General features: G+C 38.1%; 1 protein-coding gene across 1 annotated transcript; it reads right to left on the bottom strand.

Moving 5' to 3' along the window:
- Positions 1-147: 147 nt before the first annotated feature.
- LOC134639390 (interleukin-6 receptor subunit beta) lies at positions 148-10451 on the bottom strand. The gene is made up of 15 exons (XM_063490553.1): positions 10272-10451; positions 9567-9671; positions 9035-9155; positions 8822-8949; positions 8572-8702; positions 7305-7452; positions 7114-7193; positions 6792-7005; positions 5777-5977; positions 4035-4133; positions 3582-3719; positions 3255-3380; positions 2080-2164; positions 1488-1569; positions 148-1106 (listed from the first exon to the last, which is right to left on the bottom strand). Exons 1-15 carry the CDS (start codon positions 10369-10371, stop codon positions 588-590), a joined length of 2277 nt encoding a protein of 758 aa, XP_063346623.1. The 5' UTR covers positions 10372-10451; the 3' UTR covers positions 148-587.
- Positions 10452-11070: the final 619 nt, after the last annotated feature.

Here is an 11070-nt window from a genome sequence, read left to right on the forward strand (position 1 = left end):
TATAGGATATTTTTGAACATAGCGTATAAGTGTCTGTTAATGAATTACTTGTACTGTACACTGCTGGGTTGCTTTATCTATATTAGTGCAGCATAATGCAATAGTAGATTAACATTTTCAAATTTGCAAAATAATTAGTAACCAGATCTTTACAATAATTGGTACAGAGTAAAAGTATAATGTTCATAACCAAAACATAGTGAAGTAGAAGTAGAGAGAAGAACATATACTTGAGTTAAGTATTTGGCTTCATCTAATCATATTTCAGAGTGTCTGGTGGCACCCACATCTTACAACGATCACATACGTTCACATTATGAAATACATGTAATATACAGCTTATTAAATGCAGACACCAAGATGAGCATGTCAAACATGGAGTAACAATGATCTTAAGATAAAAAAAGGAGGCCCTCCTTACTTATTATGCTGCTGTGGAACTTTCTATATTTTTCTATACAAAAATACCAAAAAAAACAAAAATGCAGACCCGATGAGTCTGCCCCACAAGACAGGCCATTGTTTTCCTTGCTGTAATAAACCTTTCAGCCACATCTTATCTGAGCTCATTCGTTGCTGAGTCTGTCTCAATGTGTTTTCACACCTGTGCCACTGTTAGAAATGTAACCTGCATCACAGATCAGATAAGAGCAGTCACTCTGCCTGCCCCAATTCAACACGTACTCTGTCTCACAGGTCATCGGATAAACAGGCTGACTTTCAGTCAACAAACCAGGAAAGTGACTTTTCACAGCAGCCTCGGTCTGATGTGATATCTCGGAGATGTCAACCTGATTTCTGTCCTTGTCGCTCTGAGGAAGCCAGAGTTTAGTTTCGTGTAGCGGAGCACCGGCAGCCTCTTGATTTTCCTCTGATATGAAAACCTTGATAGGAGGACGGGACTGGTTCTCTGTGGGTTGTGCACTATAAGAAACATACTCAGAGTCTAGAGTGAGGCAGCCAATCAACAGCAGAGAGGTATCCTCACGCTGGTCATCATCTGGTAAGAGCTGAGAGGTTCGCTCAACTATGATGACACTTTTGTCTCTGAGGACATCAGTCACCTGGAAGTCTTCAATATTAAGGATGCTCCTCTCTGCAAATTTCTGTTGAAAAGAATGAATGAGTGGTCATTTTGTGGCTGGCTGCTGTAGCTTTACATATATTTGTGTTTATTGTTTCTCTTTTTTTTTAGTTGTGCAAATCCTAACGGGTCATTTTGTCAATCTTAGAAGTTTTCTTGTTCCCGTTTCTGTATGGTGTCTTTGCCATTCCCCCCTTGTTGTCTGTTTATTAGCATCCACAGTTTTCAAGATATCATGTTCAAATTTGTGTGATGGTAGATATCATTAAAATGTGTTTTTGTTATAATTAGTTGGACTAATATTGTAAATCTGAGTCTGACGATGGGCACGAAGTCTCCCATGCACAGATATATGAGCTGTAAGTAATTAACCTAAATATGAAAGCTGTAAAAAACAGGTTACCTCGTGGTTTGGGTCCATCAGCCACTGGCCTGTTTTGCTTAGTCGAGGGCTAGAGATTAGCGGGAAGAAGTACGACTTGTACCTAAAAAGTAATGTTGATTAAAGTCATTATCAGTGACGAGGACTAACTGCGTACTATCAGAACATTCACTTCTGACTTTTGGAAACTGTTCCTGTAAGTCCTAGAAACCAGGAGAATCTTCAGGAAATTGTTTGCATTTTTGCAGCATGTTTAATCTTTCAGAGCCGGATTGACCAGAAGGAGCAGGTTCATGGGCCAATGACTTGAGGTCAGATGAAAAAAGGCTCTGCTGCATTGCTGTATTACATGTTGAATTGTGTTAACAGCTGTTAAATCCCATAAATGTTCGTGTTACTATCCTAGAAAATGTGAAATACTGGTAAATATTCACATTTAGGAAGCTGTTCTCAGATAAGTTTTGGTAATGCTACCGCAAAATATGACTTTAGTTATTAGCAAATAACATTTAACATACATTTTTTTCCCTTCATGCCATGCCTTGCATACGGTCTTTGGGCCGAAAAACAAACGCATTAGTATTACTAAAAGAACAGATTGCCCAACACTCACAGATTCCTGGACAGGATGGAGAGGATTAACACAGTGACAGCAACCAGCAGCAGAGGAATCGCTGTAGCCACCACCGTTACATCATCTGGAAAGAAGAATATCAGATTCTAATTATGTTTCAAAAAACAATAAATAAATCACTTTCCTGGAGTCACAGCAGTATGTTTCTATCACCTGTACTTATGTCCATCATCTGGGTCAGTTGTGTACCTCACTGTCCAGCATTTTCTGTAATAGCCACCTGCACTTTATCCATCCATCCGTGCTTTTCAAATTAAAAGCCTATATAACAAATTCAACATTTTATTGCTCTCTATTCTGTTATTTCTCTTATTGTGCTATAAGAGTTATTCATTTTTTGATGCTGAAAGAAAAGCCATCAAGCTGACTTTGATGTAGGCATTGCACTCATTTATAATTATAATAGAATATATCTTAATTGCAAAGTGTGTTTCACATAATTGTGTCTTGTAACATGTGAAAAGTTCTTATTTGCATTTGCATGATGTAGACTTTCATTTTTTTATTTTTTATTTTTGCATATCCTCCAGAAATACAGCAGAAAAATGTTTTGATTTTTTTAAGATAGTTTAAGTGTATTTTTGTTTGTCTCTTGGGTTGACATGGGTTGAAAATGTGAGGTAGCAAGTCGTGCTGTCCACTACAAACGATGCTGTTTTGTTTTGAAAGGGGTAAAGTTACTGCACATTTCTGAAATCCTGCAAAATCAAAGTCAAGACTGTCAAATTGGACCATTTCAGTTTTGGCAGTAAAGTGATAATATCTGAAAAAAAAAGTTGTCACTTAACCTCCCTTGTGGCTTTGAAATGTGGAAGCTGCAATTTTTGTCAATTTTAAATGAAAGTCCATGTGTTCTGTTAGCCCAGCCCCAACAAATGGGACATCAATAGAAAGAGATGCATAAGCAGTGCTTGATATAGAGTTCTCAGACTCAGACAGAGAATCAAAATTAATTGCTGGGTCTTAGGAGGATATACAACTGGTTTCACAGGTGAACAAATGCTACAGTCCACACACCAGGGGGCGCTGCAGATATGACTTCAATGATTGATTCTAAGTATATTAAGAAGAAATCTACTACAAAGAAATTTAGCCAACGCTGCAATGCAAAAAACCACAGAAAGGAATCTGGTTTTGGGTCCAGTGAAACTCACCGAAATCTGTCGTCACTTGAACGATGCTTTTAGAAACATTATCAGCCAACAGCGTAACAGAATACTGAGCGTTGGGCATCAGGTTATAGAAAGTGTGCTGCTGGTCATTTGGCCACAAAGGTAAAGCTGGAAACGAGAGAATGTATGTTGCATTTGCAAAAAGGTGATAAAATGCATAACAGTTTTCTGTAACACCTCTGCAAGCGAGAAAATATACATGGACAAATCTAATGAAAAAAAACAAACTTTTTTTTTTTTTACCGTGGAGTGAGAATTTATGTTAAAAGGCTCATTAACCCACAGACATGTTTCATCATGACAACATACATTGTTTGTCTGAGTCTTTCCTCAGAACTGCTTCATATCTGCTTACTCCAACTGGCTCAGACTTCCTCTGCCACTCCCACATAATGGTCACTGATGTCTTAGTCACACTGACACTCAGATTGACCACCTCCATCAAAGCTGAGAAGATGAACACACACAGATAGAAAGTCAGATATAGATTCCTCAATTTTTCCCCCCGCATTTAATTCAATGCAAATAACTTCTGTTCTGCTGTAAATTACTTTGCATATTATTCGCCCATTTTGCTGCATTAGCATCACTATTAATTGACTCTTAGATAAGACTTTTCTCATTTTCTAGTCACAGAAACAATACTAACTGAGAATACTAATACTGAGAGCTGATGATTCACATTACCGGGTAAATCTGAATCATCCTGTGCAGATGCAGAGGTTATCACCCCCACACATTTCTATCTGAGCTCGTGTTTACCTCCGTACTGCAGACTTGCCGGCAGAGACTGACGAGACCCATACTGCTGGTTGTAAACAGGAAACACACTGATCAGGTACTCCTTATTAGGGTCAACATCTGGAAACATGCACAGTAAACAGAACAGCTGTATAAAATACAATGTCTGTTATAGACTAAAATACCATATATAAGTCACTCATTCAGTTTGATTTATTTCCCCTCACCCCCAACAGGTTGCAGCAGACGGGTGCCCCTCCCTGAGCCTGGTTCTGCTAGAGGTTTCTTCCTGTTAAAAGGGGTTTTTTTCTTCCCACTTTCTCCATGTTCTTGCTCTTAGTTTGCTTTTTCTCTGTATTATTATGGGGTCTTTACCTTACAATATAGAGGGCCACAATGGTTGTTGTGATTTGGTGCTATATAAACAAATCTGAAATAAATGAATTTATTTTGTCAGGAAAAATGTACAAACAAAAAAAGCTAACATTAAACTTCTCCTAAGAGAAAAGATGCACCTACTAGCTAATTTCCATCTGCACTATTTAAATCCACATGGACAGTCTCCAGCATTAATACATCCCCGCACAGCGCCCCCAGCATGCAGCAGTATACTTTGACTGAACATAAACTGCTCTGCTTCCTCAAAACTCAGCAACAGCCCAAAGTGTGAGAGTGTGTGTAGAAAAAATTAGTCGCTAACAAATGCCCAAACATATTTTTAAAGACTTAATGACGAGCTGTTTGAGGAAACTGCTGTAAAATTCATCACATTTTTGTTGTAGATCTTATTAAAACACAACATAATTATGACATTTACCTTTTTCTTTATCTGGAAATCTCCACTTTAAAAAAAATCCCCACCAATCAAATGCAAATCAAATACACACAAGATGATAGCTTTTTCCCCCAATGTGGGGCTCTGTTATCTAACACCATCTAAATTGTGATGATGAGGTCCTATCAGCACCTGCACCTCCTATATTGCATCAGCTTTACAGTAAAAGCCTGCTAGTGGAGAAATTTACTCAGCAGCACGTAGCAGCCTTAAGGATTCAAAGATAAAGCCAAAGAACAAGTGGCAGAAAGAGGTTTGCCCCAACAGTGAGTCAAACCCCATAGATGTTAAAATGCACTCCTTTACACCAGAAACACTTAATATGGCTTTCTTTTAAAAGAAACCTGTTTAAAAGTAACCAATTAAAGATATGCATTATTAGATCTGATCATGTTTTGTACCACTGCTGGCTGCTGTAGCTGCTGCCTCTCAGCTTTGCTTCACTTCCATGAATTTGAGTCACTGAACTGGACTTCTCTGTGCTGTCTGTGCCTTCTGGAGCATTTTAATGATATTATCTGACAAATAATGCAGTTTACTAACAATGCTATGGCAAAAACACTAATATTAAGGCTATTAAGGCATCTGTGATGTCACAGCGGGTTTGTCTATATAAAGTATCTGGTTAAAATGCTCAGTTCTAGAGTGGCTGACTGCTTGGCCCCCACCTCTGCTAATCCAATTTAGTGAACTGACGTTTGTCCTGTTGGTGGCTTCTGGAGCATTTTTAGTGGAGTTATCTAACAATAATATGGCTTGTTGTATGGTACAGCTTTGAAATGGGACTTCACGAAATAGAAGATGATGCCTGAGCAGTATGTTTTTATTCTGAAGTGACTGCAGGACACGGAATTCAAGGTGAAGCCAATATATTATATTCATTAAAAAATAAAATGACTTTTGTTTTGGGGTTTTTCCCCCTTTTCACCTCGTATGACGGTGGAAGTGGTGAAGCCGTCAACTCGAGACCAGTGGCTGGTGGATGGATTCGTCTCAGGGTGCCACTGAATCAGGAAATAACTGACAGGCAGGGTGTGACCTGGGTTGATGGGGATCTTCCACTGGACCAGAAGCTCTTTTTTTCCTGGGTAAGAGGTGGAAATCCACATGTTTCTGACAGAGGGAAGAGCTGCCGGAAACAGGCCCCACATTATTACATAGATTAAGATGAAGAAGACAACGCTCATCATCAACAGTAAAATAAGCTACCATTTTTAAGTCTCCTATTTTTGAGATTCACAAACCGCACTTGGTCCAATGCACTGCGCATTTTTGAAATTTCTCTTCTTGTTAAACATATGAGGCAAGTTTTTAAGTAAAAAACAGACGAGATCATGGAAAGATTTTGCAATAGGTTTTGTAAAAACAGCATGTCACTGGTCTGCTGCTTCCTTTGATGAAAAAATAACATGCAGGATGTTGCAAAAGTGAGCAGCACGCGTTTCATATCTAATATCTAGAGCTGGAAGCCAATAGTCACGATTGTGTAAGATACTGCAAATGTCTTTTTTATTTGTCCTTGAAATGTTGTTGGAGACACATACATACAGAACACGGATACTTTTGGCCTCTGCTATTTTTAGCAGTTAATATAGGTTTTTTTTTACATATCTAAATTTTGACCAGGTGACTGATGAGCTAGCCTGGGTGTATATATGTTCGTAGTGACCAGATATTGTGAGTGGGTTGCTGACTGCCTCTACACCTGTAAGACTGAGGCCTAAAATGCATTAATTCTTCTCCCCTTGGATGCTTTTAGAGCTGCTGTCAAATATTCCCTTTATGGAGGAAAGAGTTCAGTAGCTTTAGGAAGAAATACATTATTTAAAGCAACTCATGTTAAAATTGTGATGTCTGTGGGGATCACTGTCTCATCTGAACAATATTCTTCAAATACCCCAGCATATCACTCAGAACATTGATATAATAATAACAATAATTACATGTCATAACCAGTGTCTTCTGTGTTTGTGTGCTGAAACTGAGATGGGCAGCAGGGCCGTAGCCAGCTGTGTTGAAGGCTCTGACTGTGATGCTGCAGTTCCCCTCCTCCACCACCAGGCGCGTCACATCAGTGGTGTTTTGAATCAGTCCACCTTCTTTGTAGCTCATCTGGTATCCAAGGATTCGACCTTCAGTTTTGAGAGACTCAGGAGCCTAAGATGAAAAAGAAACAATAATAAGAGATTCATTTTAGTAAATCAGAACGGTATTTTTCTGCATTTATCTGAGAAATCTTCACCATAGATAACTGAGACACCGTACCTTCAACATAATGAGATGAAGTTCCAGAGATCCACCTTTTTTCTCTAGTCTGTAAAACACCTCTGGTGGCCTGGAAGGAACTAAAAGAAAGAAAATTGAGCTTTTTTTTTTTTTTTTAATTTATTAATTTATTTTATATATGTCAGTGTTGTAGCTCCTGGTATTCTGTCCCTGATTTGAATGCCTGTTACCTCTGTCCAGTGTTCTTCCTCTGATTTCAGAGCTCCAGTTACTCCAGAAGATCTGTTCCCTGCAGGCCACAGCAGCTCTGTAGACTGTAAACGGCAGGAGGTCTTTGATGGTGTAATTCAACGTCAGGTTTGCAGATAAATCTGGAACCTGGACACAAAAGCAGACAACCAAACCTATGAGACAAAGCTGACTGTAAGTGGACTTACTATGCTCTTCTATACTTCTATCCTGTCTACTCTGTCACAGTGCTGGATGGCCAAAGGTTCAAATAATGAGGTTAGTGCATGTACAAGTAATCACTGTAAGTCAAAAGCTCAGGTTTCAGGCATTTTTATTTTGGGATCAAAATGTTGCCTCTATTAAAACTTTATTAAACAATTAAAATACATTTGTGATTTAAGGAGCTTGGAAAGAAAAGCGACTGGACTTCTTTAAGTTTCTTGAAGACGTTTCATGTCTCATCCGAGAAGCTTCTCCTTAGATTACTATGACATGGATGACCTACATGGTCATATTGTGATTCCCTTTTTGGTCGTTTTTACATTTTACAAAGCTTATTAAGCTACAAAAACCCTGTTCCAGAAGAAACAAAACAAAAACAAGAACAAAAGAAGTTCACATCTAACAACACAGATATTTCACAAATCACTACCAACAGCAAAAGACTTGAATTTTAAGCTCAGTGCAAAAATCTTCCACAAACTCTAAGTTTCTTTTTAGGGAAATGAAACAAAAGTCTGCTTATTTTTATTGGATACTTTTGTCCACGTTCTCCACCTGCAGCAGTTCCACCTCTCACAGTGTCAGAAACACTGGCTTAAGGTAACAAGCTACAAAAAGTGAAGATGTTGAAGACCGATGCTTATGTCTACACATTCATAATCAGTATATATAGGGATCAGCAAAAACTGCAGCACATAAACAATAGTCCTTGAATTACTCAGTTATTACTGTTTGTGACAACACTTTCAGTATCCTTACTTTTTGGTTGAACTAAGCTACCTTAAACACATCTTTTTTCACTTTTCACTTAGCAAATGTCAGTAAACAGTTTCTTTTGTTGTTCTTTTTGTTTGCGTCTCACTTCAGCAGGAAGCAGCAATATGAAATATTGTAAAAATTTACATATTATTTGAATGTTTTCAGGTCTTTTTGCCTCCTACTTTATGGTGGAAACTAAAATAATGTGCAGTTCTTTTTGGACTTCTTTTCTTGGAGTGCAGATACCTAAAGAAAAAGCCTACAGAGTGTTGGTATGATGCTAACCTGGGTCCATATGTCCTCGCTGTCGAGTCTGTAGCGAAGCTGACATCTGCCATCACTGGTGCTTGTCCAAGACACGACAAGTGAGTCCTCAGTAGAGCTGAGCACAGTTAATACAGGTGTAGGGGGCTTGACTGAGAAGAGGAGACAAGGAGCAAATTACTTCATCATCATTTTATATGAGCGAACAGCAGAGGAAGATGGAAGCCAGGTGGATTACAGGTGACAGTCACAAAACGTGTGGGTGTCTAACCTGCTTCAAAAAGAAAGATACTGTGAGGCTCAGACCAGATCTCTGTCTTGTGGTTTTTAATCCTTGCTGACACATTGACAAAGGATGCTGAGTTGAAGATGCCCTGACAGGATATAATTTCGTGGTCCCTAAATAGAAAAGATAAAACATCTGAGAAGATTCCACAAGATCACTTTGAAATTATTATCGTAACGAAATCATCAAGTTTTATACCTGCTGAAAATCAGGGAGGCGGTAGTCTCAGTGTCGCTGTTTGAGTCTAGACTCCACTCACATGTCATGGATATTTGTCTGTCTGGAGACTCTTGGTAATAACACGACATGTTCAGAGTACCTGCAGGAAAAGAAGTTTAAATAACACGTCACTCCAAAAAGCTGAAGACTTTAGTTTTGGGTCATGTGAATGACATGTCTACACATCAGAGCGGGTTGACTAAATACGTTCTTCTACTGGGCCTACATTTAATGTTTTACAAAATTAACATGATTAAATGAAAACTTCAACCCAGTCACTGAGACCAAAAAAAACAAACATCCAGAAACATATAACCAGATATAATTTTTAGCTTCTATTTACATAAAAAAAAACCTTCTCAGTCATGTTTAAACAGATCAGATTTCTCATAGATCCTTATCCTTCTACTGAGGTCCTTTGAGAAACAGGCAGCTTTACTTCATGTTTAAAAAAATAAAAAAAATCAGATGATAAAAACCAAGAACAGTAAGCAAACATGTGTGTGCTCACTCTGTGTGGACGAGGGTGGGCGAGGGTCACAGTCTGCAGGGGTGGTGACACACACCTGTGTGTTTTCTTTGCAGATCTCCAGCTGAAAGTCTCTAACTGTCACTCCTGACGCGAAGAAACAGGGAAACAGAAAAAGTCAATGAAAAAGAATAAAGATTTTAATGATTTTGGTGCCCTGGATGTTTTTGTAAAGTGTGAAATGGAAAGTGAGACAATGTTTATTCACTAAAGACAAAGACTATATTGCCAAAAGTATTCACTAACCTAACCCAGTCACTGTGTTTATATGTGTATGTGAACGCAGACAAATGCTTTTTGCATTATAGTCTATAACCGAACTTCTCTACACCGATAGAAAGGTGAAAAACATGCCCGGCGTAATTCTGACGCACTGGTTTTAAAATGGTTCAATAAAATAAAATTGAAAAAAAGCTATACTTCAATCAGAAAGTGTGTTCCCTTAAAAAAAGAAAAAGAAAAAAAAAACGTCAACAAGAGCTACAGTTCAAACACACAAAACTGTGAACGGATCAATAAAAGACCTTGATCAGAAAAAAAAAAAAAAGTCCTGAAATTTTTCTTCAGGGATTTGGCGAATTCATTATGGATCCCTCACAAGCCAAACACTTCCAGTCCAGAAAACACTTTAGTAACATTAAAATGCGAGATCTGGCTTTTAATATGAAACATTTGTGGATAACTTACCATAAGAAAACACACCAATCAGGAGACTCATCACTGTCCCGGTACAGAAGTGTACTTTAAGAATCCAGACATCCATCTTAACAGTAAAAATGATTTTCATCTAAACATCCAAGGACATCCACACTTAATCTGTATGGTCTTTTAAAAAAAAAGGTTCAAAACCCACAGAGAACATGCGTCTCTGGTGTGTGCGGGAGGAAGGAGGAAGACGCCTCTGCTCAGCTCTCAGCTCAAACAGAGCTTGCTCAGGAAATTGCTCCACTCATGTAATCAAGCGACAAACTTTTAAAAGTATGTTTATGCTTCACTTGTATGTAGAGGATTATATGTATATAAAGTTTAGTAGGATTACGGTAACTTTCAGCGCACTCTGGTGGATAAACTGTGTACAGCTATTTGACTCATGTAGTGAGCTACCAATCATAAAAACAAGTGTTAGCTAAATATAGCAGATATACATTTGTACATGTTGGTTAGCAGCCATAGGCTGTAAAATTTGTAATGTTATTTGTTCATCAAAACAGCCACCTGTTGAGCCAGTCTAATGAAAAACGAATTATTAAACTGTCAGAGATATAGAAGAAAATATTGATAGTTTCAAGAATTTAAAGAAAACGGTACAAAAGAAACAAACTTGATGGACAGAATGGCTACGCTGCTACTGTTAGCTAACGATATTTAAGTTATTGCTAGCTAACATTATTTTTAAATAATGGTAGCATAATGAATAAATACAACAAATAAATAGGCGCTGTGTGTTTACAAAGTAGTGGCCAGAATTACTATAAAGAAGGAGAGG

The sequence above is a fragment of the Pelmatolapia mariae genome, linkage group LG12 (assembly GCF_036321145.2).
Source record: "Pelmatolapia mariae isolate MD_Pm_ZW linkage group LG12, Pm_UMD_F_2, whole genome shotgun sequence".
In the NCBI taxonomy this organism is placed as follows: domain Eukaryota; kingdom Metazoa; phylum Chordata; class Actinopteri; order Cichliformes; family Cichlidae; genus Pelmatolapia; species Pelmatolapia mariae.